Here is a 13,952-nt window from a genome sequence, read left to right as displayed (position 1 = left end):
GTGCAGTGTACAAAACAGCAATTAAGATATTAGGCTGCATTAATGAGACGGAAATAATACAAAAAATATGTAATTCTGTGGTCTTGCTCTACCGCATTCAGTTTTGGTCAGCATCTCAGAAAAGGCAGAGAGCAGAACATAAAAAAGTAAAGAAGATGAGTAAGAGGAGATGTGGTTTATGGGATTGAATATAAAATAAAGAATAGTTTAGGGAAGGATTGAGTGTTCTTACAATATTTATTCTATCTTTTCCTATGGGGGAAAAACAAAGGAGGGGACTCAAAAGTTAAACATTTGAAACGGAGAGCATGATTTTTAATGTAATATAGAATTAACCTGCATCACTTGCTATATTGAAGAAAATAGCCTAGTACATTTTAAACAAAGATTAGACATTTATTTAAATTAGGAATAACATTTGCAGTTACAGCAGCTAGAATACAATTTTGACCCTGAGATTTCAGGGCTGGTCAGCTGCAGGTGAGTTAGGAAAACATGTCTTACCATATAATATTATGTATCAAAGGGGTAATCGTGTTAGTCTGGATCTGTAAAAGCAGCAAAGAGTCCTTTGCTGCTTTTACATATAATATTATGTAATTACATATACTAGGGGTTGGTTCACACTTTCCTCTGAAGCATCTGGCATTGGGAAAGAGGACACTGAACAAAATGGACCATTGGTACAGTGCTCCCATGTAGTGTTTCTTGGGGAACTAAGGACTCTTACGCTGCCTTTTGCCATATTGGGTGTTACTGATTCCTGTTAAGGTGTTTTATATTTTCTCTAATTCTGTCAAGATTTGGGGAGCAAGCTAGACCTGACTGGTGCAGTTCTTGCCTGTTTGATTTAGCACTTTCTTCTTTGACTCTCATGGAAAATACATAAATTACTTCATTAGAAGAATGCAATAAATGTCTAAGGACTGTTTCTCACTGTCTTGCACCTTGTGTAGTCAGTTCTTCTTGTGCAAAGTGGGTGCAAATTTTATCAGTTCAGAATTGCAGCATCATGCAAACACATTCACTTTGAACAGATGTAAATTACAACAAACGAAAAAAGGTAGAGGAGAATCAGACTCTTAGGCCCAGTCTACACAGAAAGTTGCACCAGTTTAATGGAAGTTGTGTATTTAAATTGACTTAAACTGGTGTATGACCATGTTGAGAACATAAGAACTGCCATAGTGGATTAGCCCAATGTTCCATCTAGCCCATTATTCTGTCTCCAACTGCCATTAGTTCCAGAGCTTTAGAAAGTGTATAGCACAGAGCAATTTTGGAGAGATCCACCCGTCTTCAGCTCCTGACTTCTGGCAGTCAGGGGTTCAGGGTCACCATTGATAGACTTATCCTCCATGAATTTATCTAGTTATTTTTTTAACCCAGTTATACTTTCGGCCATCATAACATCCCATGGCAATGAGTTCCACAGATGTTACCAGATTTGCCCCTTACTTTGGAATATGCTCATTTATTTGGGTTACTTTTCTGGGGAAGGGGATTCTGTAATCCTATCAATGTACTGCTTATGTCACTTGTGTTTTTATATGAAGCTTTACTTCTCCCTTCTGCAAGTCCCCTCCCAATGGAGCTATCCTGCAGGACCTAGGTTCCCTAGGGCTGGGTTTCTCCAGCCCCAGAACCGGATGAACACCCACACACCCACGCATATGTTAACAGAGCAAGTCTAAGCAGACCGGGTCAATCAGCACTGTCAAGCTGACCCCTTATATGTCTGTGGACTCACTGGGCTGGAGGAAGCAGCACTTTCAAGCTGTCTCCCTTATATGCCCCTGGGCTCCATGGACTGGGTCAAGCAGCACTTTCAAGCTGTTACCCTTATGCGTCCCAGATTCAGTATGTCTCTATCCCCACTTCCCCAACACAATTGTACTGGCAGTAACCCACTTGATGAGCAAACCCCACAGTATTTTGGGCGCTGCAGGGATCTTTTAGCTTAGGTAAAAGAAGTGTTGCTGTAGAGTGAATGGGGGAAGCTAAAAACACAAAAGAGTGAAGCTCAGCAAGAGAGAGAGAAGCAACCAACTTAACCATAAAAGTTATTTATTGAATAATAGTGATAACTACACAAGGAGAGCTAAACCAACATAACATAAATGATTAAAGGTTAATACCTAAGGTAGAAAGAAAAACAGAGAGAGAGAAAGAGGGGGGGGAATCTCATCCACTCCATGAGGCTTGAACTGGTCGGGGTTCCCAGGTGATGGTGGTAGTGGAGGGTCCTGAATGCTGAAGACAGGCAGAGCCCCCAGCATGATCAATCAGGAGATGGAGTTCCAGTGGAACTGATGCATAGTTTGGATCTAAGCATCAGAACCCTGACCAGAGGGTGAGTAGGGATTTTTGTAGACAAAATACAATTGTTCAAGGAAGAACAATAGATTTGTTTATAGGTAAACTGATGACTCAAGGGTTTTCTTTAGGCTAGACAATAGGAGCTGATCACTCTTGGCTATGGGTGGTGTCTTCTTCCAGGGAGCTCACAATGCAACTAGGCTGCTTCAGTATTTGGATATCAATTAAGGATTCATTACTAGAATTGGTCTGATAATTGTTGAGCTGGGTGTGTGCAGACATAGGTTCATTAGCTTCTGGAGCAGAGATTCCCATGATGCAGTGCTTCCCTGCTTTTTCTGGTCCCAGAATTCAGTGTGGTTCTCTGTTCTCCATTCTGTATGTAAATTGAGATGTCTTCCTGTCCCATCTTTCATGCAGATAAGGCTAGGGGAGTTGTCTCTGCTCTCCATTCTGTATGCTAATGGAGATGTGTTAATCTTGTCACCCTTGTCAGGAGGGGTCTAGGCCTTCACTGCTCTCTGCAAGTTTTTTCCTCTGATGGGTTTTGGTTTAAGCAGAGGCTGGGGGCGGGGGTTGTCTTTCATGAGTCGGGTTGGATACTGCACCCTGGTTTCTCAAGAACTCAAAGGTGTCTGGTATCACTGGTTAATTGTGCACTGTATAAAAATATTTCCTCTTGTTTATATTAAACCTGCTGCCTATTAATTTCATCAGGTGACCCCCTAGTTTTTGTATTGTGGGAAAGGCTAAATAACATTTCTTTATTCACTATTTCCACTATTCATGATTTTACAGACCTCTATCACATCCCCCCCTTAATTGTCTTTTTTCTAAGCTGAACAGTCCCAGTCTTTTTAGTCTGTCCTCATATAGAAGCCATTCCATACCCTTGATCCAATACCCTTGATTTCATACCCTTGATCTAATGGTGGAACTGGTGTGGCCACGGGGAGGCATGACCCCCACTTTTTAACATGGGCATAGTTTGGGGGATGGGGACACAAAACACCTTTTTTGAACATTCTTAATTTGATTTAAACTTGGCTTACATAAGTCAGTTCCTTACTGACTTAGATGTACATGCACTGTAAGGCCCTTTTATACTGCAGCAATGGTGCAAAGGAGCTTTAGGGTAAATTCAGATGTGTAAGCTTTATCAATTTACATGCAAAAAAACCCCAAACCCAAACACAACTGAGCTATAGTACAACTAAACCAACAGATTCTAAGACCTGACATTTTAGTGAATTTTCCCTTGAAAATAGCAGTCCAAGCCACTGCCCCCTTTGCATTCCTGTACATCAAACAGTGTTTTCTTTCCAACAGTTCTTATTAACTTTATGCAATATGCATACGGAGTTACATGTTAGCTTTAGTACAGTATGCAGCCTAAGTATTAGTAGGATGAATGTTATTGTACTGAGAAATTACATAACAGAGATTATCTTTTAGATGAGTAAGTATGAAACATTGTAGAATTATGTCACTAGAAATTAATAACCTAATTAATAACACGATCACTAGTGATGTCAGCTGGATGTGTTACAATAATTTGTCTAAGAAACCTTTGGACATTGTGTAATATTAGTGCATATGGCCCTACCATGGCAATTTACTAGCACATGTCTTGCAACACAGTTTATTTAGAATTTAAAAAGTCAGTTAAAGGGACAGGGGAGAAAAGACATTTGTTATGGTGAATTGGCACAGCTCTAATTCCACTTCAACTCCAGTATGCATAGAACCTAATCTTACACTGATTTTGAAACTCATGGACTAGAAGGAAAAAATGTAAGTTACAGAACTAGCAAAAATGAAAGAGCTAGGAGGGAAGAAATGAAATCCTAGTATATGGAGCAGATCCTTAAAGTTGTAATGGAAATGGTAGGGTCTGTTTTGAACAGAAAGGATGAAGCTGGCACACAAAACCAGTAGTCCCATTAACTTGTCAAACAACAGAGCCCTATTCACATTGTTGAAACTGCAGTTGTCATTCAAGCAATTTTAATATACTCATCTTTAATTTTTTATTGCCACAATAATATTGCAAAGACAACAGTCTTTTAGCAACAGAATCCGGTGAGATTTGGGCACCCAACTCTCTTAGGCTCCTTTGAAAATCCCATACAAAATGTCTTTTGCAGCAGTTTGAAGGAGAGCAGGCGTACTTAATCATCAAACATCATCACTGGAATGAGAAAAGCTAAAAACAAAAGGCACAAATGCCAGTGTGTTTTTCTTTTAAATAATGATGACTGGGGAGGAAAAAAATCTTGATAATGATTAAAAATAAAGTAATGTAGTGCATGTAGGGCCCGGTCTAAACAGGGGCGGCTCCAGGCACCAGCGCAGCAAGCGCGTGCCTGGGGCAGCAAGCCACGGGGGGCGGCCTGCCGGTCGCTGTGAGGGCGGCAGTCAGGCTGCCTTCGGGGGCGTGCCTGTGGGAGGTTCGCCGGTCCCGCGGCTTCGGTGGCAATTCGGCGGCGAGTATGCCAAAGGCACGGGACCGACAGATCACCCGCAGAAACGCCACTGAATCTGCATGACCAGTGGACCGCCCGCAGGCGTACCACCAAAGGCTGCCTGACTGCCGTGCTTGGGGCGGCAAAAAACATAGAGCCGCCCCTGGATCTAAAGCCCATTGAAGTCAATGGACAGACGCCAATGATTTCAATGGCTGTTAGATCAGGCTCTTATTTACTGCCCTGTACTTTATTCTAATTTACTAGTAGTAGGCGAAACATTAAATTCAACCTACAGAGTCTTGGCCTTGGAAGACTGAAAGAAAGTGCTCATCAGAAGATAACATCTATACAGAACTTTGGAAAATTCTTCTCTGGGAAATAAAAAGTTAAAAAATCCCACGTGTTTTAGAATAGTCCATAGCATTAAGTAATGCAAATAAATCTTGTAGTGTCACTCATCGAAATGTAGTGTTGTAGGGTGCTAAGAAAAAGGAGAATAAGAGAAATCTTAAGTCCCATCAGTTCTTGACATGAAGTCATACAGATGGTGTCTGCTGTAACCAGGCTTTCTCATAGGGAGGCCTGACTGGTCTGACAGTGAATTTCCCTATAATGACTTGTAGTCATTCTCTCTCATACAAGCCCCGAATGCACATATTCTGACTAATCATGGTTCATGAGCCTCTGAATTTCAGAAATCAGTTTGTACTTAGTTCTAAGTTTATAGAAGTACAACTGATGCTGTGCCTGGATGATGGGGGAAGGCAAAGAATGTAGAATCCGTGCAATTTATTCTGAAATGAGAATATGCAAACATGGAAAAAAGTTAGGGTAAGCAATGCAGACTAAACATGACATAAATTTGATATACTTGGCACCAACCATTTACATTATTCCTAAACAAATACCTCCCTGTCAAGACCAAAACTAAAAAGAATGTATAATCTCTCTTGATCGGGTGGTGCATCTCAAAGGGTCACTAACATTTTAGGAAATACAAGAATTGCATGATAACTCAAGTGGTGGTCATGAAGGGCACTAAATGATCCTGATTCTCTTCATCAACCAGGAAGGTCAGTGGTCAAATTCACAGGTGGGGAAAGTGAGGCACAGAGAAGTGAAGTGACATGCCCACGGTCACTTATCAGGCTAGTGACAGAGTGGGGAACAGAACCTTAAACATTAGTTTGATATCTAAATGGCCAATAATGCAGTCACATGAGCTCAAGACAACATGTTGAGTGAATGTAGTTCTTACTGATCTAAGGCTTTTGAGTGTACAAAAGTCTCATTTGATCTTGTTCAGAGACTTTCAGTAGCCCAGTATACTGAACAGAAAAGCTTTAAAAAGTTACCAAATACAGAGTTTAAAAGGTGCAGTGGTTTGTTTGGTTTTTGTGCTGGCAATCAGAATGAGTTTAGCTGCTCACTAAAGAAAGTGTATGGATCACAACTTTAACAGTTAGTGAGGATATTAATTAATTAATTAATTGTATTATTTGTAGCCTACAAGAGAAGATATTTTAGTAACAGAGAAACTTTTGGTAAAGGACCACTATAATGACTGTAGCATCCTGGTTTCCTTTTCTTTACTTTCTGGTACCATATTTTTCCATCTTCACTTGTACTTTCAATGTAACGCAATTTACTTCCCCGGTATTCCCAACCTTGGTGCTTTCATTTTCTTGTGCCAAGAATGTAACATGCACACATCTTCTCTGAATTGCACAATACACGACAGGACCATTTAGCCCTTAATATTATTTCTATTTTAATAACCATCTATATTGATGGTAGTAACAGAGGTAAGGATTTAAAAACAAATATGCAATATAAGATATAGCTTTAAATTTATGTTAACTTTTATGTCCCTTTTTAATTTGTGTGAATTTATTTCCAAGAAAATGGAGGACTAATACACTGGCTTGAGTGAGTGACCTCCTCTGTATAAAATAATTTACAGAACAGTGCAATCCTTAGATCCCATGATCTTAATAAACCAAGACATAAAGATGTACTACAGCATATTATGACTATATCACAACAGAGTTCACACCTTCTTACTTTTTAACAGAGAAACATTATATTTCCTGTAAGAGCAGAGTAATAGGTCTGCTTTGTTAAAAGAGCAGTGATAATCTGCATTGTTTTCTGGTCTATAGGAAGTTTATACTCAACTAACAGTTCACTTAAGTCACTATTTCTTAAAGGCTTGGTATTAATATATCTTAAATGAGTGTTATCTAGAATACAGCACAGGACAATAATTCTAGATGTACATGTAATAAAACTCAACTTAGTCACTGAAAGCATTAAGAAAATATATACTTATTACAACAATTGAAACCCATCCATCAGCAGTAAATACTGGAACCAATTTGGTGAATTAAAAAGACAGGATTTTATGATTGCTCACTGATAAATTAATGCTATATTCAGTTTCATCTTGAAGCCAACCACTTGAGTAATGAGTTCTCAGAGATGACAAACATGTTTCTTTTAAGAATAACTACTTTTCATTTGTTTGAAAGAAAATGTCCAAATTCAAGATCTAATCCTTGCTGAAACTGCTGGATCGCTCTTAAAAATATGGGCTAGGTAGTCCCCATAGCAACAGGAATACATTTCATAAAATTGCTAGTGTTTTTAGTGCAGGCTAAATATTATTGTAGGAATTTAAATATTTTTATGGCGTGGGACTGATTGTGCTGCTTGCACAGTACTCTGAATCGTAAGGAAAGTTGCCGTAGAACCTCCTGCGCAGGGTGTTTTACAAGAAGTGTAGAACACAAGGTTCTTGACCTGAACCGCTTACAGTTGAACTCAGTGGAACAGGAAACACCCAACAAACTTCCCCTGAAAGGCCTGATAACATCGTCAGTGATAAGATCAGCATGGGAGGGTTTGTGAAAGAAGTGGATTTCAAAAAGGAGGGGAGAGGTCTCCAAGCAGGATTCATAGAATATCAGGGTTGGAAGGGACCTCAGGAGGTCATCTAGTCCAACCCCCTGCTCAAAACAGGACCAATCCCCAGGCAGATTTTTGCCCCAGATCCCTAAATGGCCCCCTCAAGGATTGAACTTACAACCCTGGGTTTAGCAGGCTACTGCTCAAACCCCCAACTGAGCCACCCCTCAAACTAGAGCAGGAGACACCAATTTGGCAATTGGGCCCAATCCTATAGGCATGCTCTGAGCATGTCTAAAATCTGATACCTGTCAGATCCCACACTGGAGGGCAGGATACAGGCTGCCCATGGGGGTGTGGGGGAGAGCAGCACTGCACCCAAATCAAAGACAGCCAGGGGCACAGGGAAACATAGGGCAACAGTGATGACTTCAGCTCCTAGAGCATGGGCTAGCTGAGCAGCTTATCTGGCTTAGGGGGGGCCTAACTCGAAGAAGAGTTTTGCAGCAGAGGATCCTGAATGGAGGGAGGTGCCTATCTCTGCCCAGTCGACCAGGTGTACTAGCTCAGCTCTCTTAGGTTGGCATTTCATTCCTGGCTAGTTTAGTTAGCTCCCTGCTCAGCTTGCAGGCTTCTAGGTACCCCCTTCTTTTAGGCATGTGACTCTCCCTGTGCATTTTTTAGGGAGCCTGGGAACCTAGCTTGGGGCTGGGGGTTCCACTAGGTGACTGGCCATCTAGGGGTTAGATGTTGCAAAGCTAAGTGGAGCAACACCTACATACTTTTGAAGATCTGGGCTCTTGTGCCCACAGAATCCCATTGAGTCAGTGGGACTCCACAGAAGTGTAAGGGTGTTATGCATAAGGGTGTGTATTTGTAGGCCTGGGGCCCATGAAGTACAATAAAAGGAATAATCTATTTTATACCATTGAAAGCCCAGGATTTCAATTTAAAATGAAAGTTTATCATCAGTCCTTGGTTCTTTAATTGGGGAAGCTTCCCACGAAAGCTTATGCTCAAATAAATTTATTAGTCTCTAAGGTGCCACAAATACTCCTGTTCTTTTTGCGGATACAGACTAATACGGCTGCTACTTTGAATCCTATTCCATTGGGACTTTTACTAATTTCCATGGTCATGTTTTCTCTGGTGCCTCTGGGTGGGGAGTTTGGGGCTCCTCTTAGGGTGACCAGATGTCCCGATTTTATAGGGACAGTCCCGATTTTTAGGTCTTTTTCTTATATAGGCTCCTATTACCCCCCACCCCCGTCCCGATTTTTCACATTTGCTATCTGGTCACCCTAGCTCCTCTGCATCTCCACCAGTTCCCGATTCAAGTTTTCTATAACACATGAGGGGTTCTCTACACCAAACAAACAAGCAAAACTACTTTGTGAGAGAGGATGATCAGAGTAAAGGAAGAGAACGGCTCAGGTGGCCTGTCTCTTAGGCAGGCTTTCTGGGACCAGCCCTTTGGGACTTGGTTATCAGCTGGCCTACTGTCTTTAATTAGGGTCTACTTGCACCCCCTCCTCTTGGGGCACCCTGCTTTACAGCTAGTCCATGATGTTTCAGGGGTGAGTGTCTATGAGTGTCTCTTTCTTGGCACATCACTCTCTGAGGTGTAGCGTCTTCTTCCTGTTCACCACAACCCACCCCACCCTGGGCGGGTTTTCTCTCTTTAAGATTCCCTCCCCCACTCTTTCCAGTCAGAGCAAACCTAACAGGTGCACCTTGTTGGCGCTGAAGGAGCTCAGAAAAGCTTGCTAGTCTCCTCTCCCACAAAGGCAGAGTGTACCCCTTCACACTCTCCAATGTTTTACTGCTACTTTAAAAACAAACTAACTCAATACTAAAATGTCAGGAGTTCTACAAAAATGTCAAGACAATCCACTTCTATGCACTGTCTAATACAAAAATAAAAGTAGGCATCTATTTCCCTTGTAGTATCTATTGTACCATTTAGAAATTAGGAGAATGGTGGTATTTGATTAGTTGTTGAAGTAGTGTGTTGGAATTGGGCCATGCTCTTTAGATAACTAGCGAATGCTAACAGGGACTGGTGTCATTTGCCTGGAATGTCCTTAAGATCTATTTGCTAAATGTAGGTAATTTGTTTCCCTCAATTTTTAACTTTAAGAATATTTATTATAGCACATTTGCAAGATACTTCATTTCATTTAACATTTAATTTAGATTTGCCCAAATGCGTGCTGTGCTTGCTAAATGATTTAAACGTTGTTCTGCTAATTTTGACATAAACCAGGATCGCTAAAATTACCTCCTTTTAATGCTATTCTTCTGGAAAAATTGCAGCTTCCTAATGTTATTCCTTCATCACTGTGTTCTAGCAATTTTTAAATGGTGTAAAACAACACATTTTTCTACCAGATGAGTTTTTGCAATATTTCTGTTTAACTCTGTACAATTTTCAACAAGTGCTGAATCCAAATGAAGAATCTTGTACAAATGGAAGTTTAGACACATCAAAATGTTGTAAGCGGCATACTTTTACTTTTTGAAATATGAGGTCAGAATCTCAGCTGGCCTAGCTCAATTGAAATAAATGGAGCAAGGCTGACTTAGAGTAGCAGAGAGTCTAGCCTATTATCTTAAATATGATATTCTTAAAATACTGTGAATTTGTGCCCCTTAGTAACATAAGCCCCAGAATGTGTATGCACATAAATGCATGTGCCTAACGTTGAAAATTGGTTCCATAAGATACAACATCCTGCACTGATGTTATCTGATAGAATTAACTGGTAGTTTTTTAACAAGAAATGGTTTATTAATTTGTTTCTCATAAATCACATGTGCAGTATTAATACCTTATAGTACTTTAGTGAAAAATAATTTGAGACAAATACAATTCATCGTAGGCATCAAAAGAAGTAGCAGATTAATTCTGACTTTTAGGCATTACTCTTACGAATTTTTCATTTCTGATAGCATTGCATGTATTAATATTTAGGCGGTAAATTAAGGGACAATGATGGTTGTTCAGTTGTGCATCCCCTTTGTGCTGCTTTTGATTTGTAGAAGTGGCTTTTAGGCTTTTAAGGAGGAATTTGAAAAGAGAGAGGAAGAGCTGTTTGGGCCCCAGTTTACCAAAGCATTTAAATATGTGTACTTGGAGTCAACGGGATTTAAGCGCTTTCTCATGTCGGTTGCTGAACAAGGCTGGACTACTGAATCAGGGCTTTGGAGCAGAAGTTGTGGAAGACTGTTCCAAGTCTAACCCATGCTTACAAAATGTGGATCTCTCTTTCTCTTGTGGCTGACCCACATTGAGGCTTATGAGCCTACTAATGGAGCAGGGTTATTTGGTGGAGACAGTTGATGTTTGAAGATCAAGAAGTCCCACATTTGATTTCCCCATCAGAGACGACTTCTTTAGGGGCATTGTATTACATGAGTGTAAAGGAATAAGCATGTTTAACATTTGCACAGGAATTCTGTAGCTGGTAGCCAGACTAAAAATTGTTAGAAAATTATGCAGTTTTTATTCTTTTAACTATTTAAAGCAATGCCACATTATTACACATTTGATTGCACATATCAGTAATGGTTTATGAATATATATTTTTCTTCATAGATTAATTTCTACGTACTAGTGAGGGCAATCTACACCCTTGGACATAGTGCGTCCCTGATTGCTCTAACGACAGGAAGTATAATTCTTTGCCTTTTCAGGTAAGTATCTCACATGAACAAAAATAAGCAAGAAAATAGGAAGATATTTTTAAATCCTTGTCTGTTTTATGATTATAAAATTGTTTATAAATTGATTATAAAATGTTTATAAAATTGATGATTTTTAAACTTTGAAGAATTTAATAACAAATAATAGTTGCATTGGTAGCTTGAATTTATGTTTGCACCACTCATATCACATGATTCCAAAGAACTTTAGAAATTCATACATAGTACAACCTACATGCACAAGAGTAGACCAGATCTCAACCATTTAAGGCTTTATTGATCAAAATCAACACCTTGAATTGTACCTGGAAATAAATAGAAAGCCAGTCAACACTAACCAAGTGGGCAGCCATGTTCTCGTGAAGCTTCTGGATGGTCTTCAAGTGTGTTCTAATATAGAGTGTCTTCCATAATCATTCCTGAAAGTCACAAAGGTGGTGAGATATTGAAGAGAAATACCATAGTCACAATGCTTTCGTTAAATGGAAATGGAAAAACGCTCTTCTGGCCATTGACACCACTAGAGATGCTGGGAGTAACCCACAATTCAGATTGGTTCACAGAATAAAGAAGGGCAGGAATATATTATGGGGACAGATACCTTCAAATGCTTGCCTAAGAGTTTCACCTCCTCCTGCCTACTAGCATCACCTTTATCTTCTTCAAACTGAGCTTCAACCAACTTTCTTTCATCCATGCCCCGATCTCCACCAGGTACTGGAAGCTAAGAAAAGGCATCGTCCAGCTTCAGCAAAAAAGAGATGTTGAGCTGCATGTTATTTGCAGCATGGTGGTGCCAGAGCCCCAACTCTGTCACAATCTACCACAAGGACAACATCTTTTGGGGTCTTTCTGTCAAGAACAAACAGAGCAATTTCAGGAGTAATCTCCTCCATCCTAGTTAAGGTCTGCAAGCAAATCAACATCACCTTGTGTTCAACACTGTCAAGGGCTATTAATGCATGTGAAGGACTGTAGCATAGACTCCTGACTTATGTCCACCGCTAGAAGGTAGAAAATGAGGAATCCCGAGGACATCAGTGCAAGCCTTATTACAGACTCCTCAAAACCGTCACCCAAAAAAGGCAGGTCAAAGAGAGGGTGATATTTTCCCATGCAGGGAACAAAGAAATGCTTATTTGAGGAAAGCTAGTCCCCTGGGAGACAGTGTCCATCACCAGCAATGGAAATGAGCACAAACCTATGTGTGTACATGCGGGCACTCTTCATTCACACAGTATCGACAAAATGGGGCATTGTATACATTGGGATCGTTCTTTGAGAAGTGGGGATATTTTTAGAATTTCAGTCCCCCTTCCCTTCTACCTAATTAGTGCATCCTCAATGATAAATCAAACTTGGGAATATTGGTTTGAGAATCTGTAAATGACCCAAATGCCTTTAAAAACCAATATCTTCTGGGGGGTGATCCAAGGATAGGTAGTTTCATTTCCCATTCTCCAGGAACAGAATAGCTGAAAACACCTTTGTTAGCTATTTATATTTATATTGAAGAGGCAGCTGTTGTCTGGAAGGATCCCAAGGTGCTTTACAGAAAGTACCAATGTACTGTATATAAGGATCCACGGAAATATATCCATCTTTGGGGTGGAGCCATCCGGCCTATACAATAGTATTTAAGAGGAGGAGTAAAGAATAACTTCTTCAAATGAAATTCCTGGGAGGAATTTCAAGCAATTACACTCGTGAGTTAAAATTAAAAGTTACTAAAGCAACAAAAAAAATCAAAATTCTAACTTCATCCAACAGGATTAAAATTTGAATTTTTGATGTTAGTAATACATAGGATTTTTAAAACTGTGCATTGATGCATACAACTGCATCAGTGGAATTGGATGTGCTCTCCTCAAAATCTACAGCATTTATCCCTGAACATGTACACCATTATTTTCTGAAACAAAGTTCTGGGGTGGAAGGAGTTCAATTTAACTGTGGGTGCTTTACATATGACAAATATATAAAACCTCTCATTTAGCTGGCTCTGTTTGCTTTCCCTTTCTAGTCTAGCACATATTGAGGAATTATAAATAGCAGAACTGACACAACTTCAGTGCTTTCTGATCTTTATTTAATGTACCGGCTACTATTTATGACTAGTCATGCTAAAATTAGGGCAATTAGATGAAAAAAGGAAATTTTGTTTCACACAGTTGCAAGGTTCTCTTATACACTCTTTATTAAAATTGAAACTTCTTTCATGTACTTGCAGACCCTTGTTTTCTGTCAGCGCAGAGACCTAATCGGGATTCTGACTACTTTTTTCCCACCAAAGGGAAGATTCTGAAGTATTTTACGGGGAAGGAATTATGACCCTGGCATATCTCTTGTTTTCAAAGCACTTTACAACTGAGGTTAATATCACTGTCCCCATTTTACAGATGTGGAAACTGAGGCACAGGGAGGAGACATGACACAAGGTCAGCCAGCAGGCCAATGCTCTGTCCATTAAGCCACACTGCCTCTTACACAATTTTTAAACAGTCAAAATCAAAATGAAACATTTCAATGGACCCAAAACAAAATGTTTTTAAA

At 39.9% G+C, this 13,952-nt stretch overlaps 1 protein-coding gene across 1 annotated transcript in view; it reads left to right on the top strand.

Moving 5' to 3' along the window:
- Window positions 1-13,952, top strand: part of VIPR2 (vasoactive intestinal peptide receptor 2) — a 100,683-nt gene that overhangs the window by 64,300 nt on the left and 22,431 nt on the right. The window contains exon 5 of the mRNA XM_034760024.1: window positions 11,293-11,390. Coding sequence (XP_034615915.1) covers window positions 11,293-11,390 — 98 coding nt within the window. The remainder of the gene's footprint in view (window positions 1-11,292; window positions 11,391-13,952) is intronic.

Source organism: Trachemys scripta, chromosome 2, assembly GCF_013100865.1.
Source record: "Trachemys scripta elegans isolate TJP31775 chromosome 2, CAS_Tse_1.0, whole genome shotgun sequence".
NCBI lineage: Eukaryota > Metazoa > Chordata > Testudines > Emydidae > Trachemys > Trachemys scripta.
Note: the sequence above shows the minus strand (reverse complement) of the source record. Positions and strands in the feature narration are given on the sequence as shown.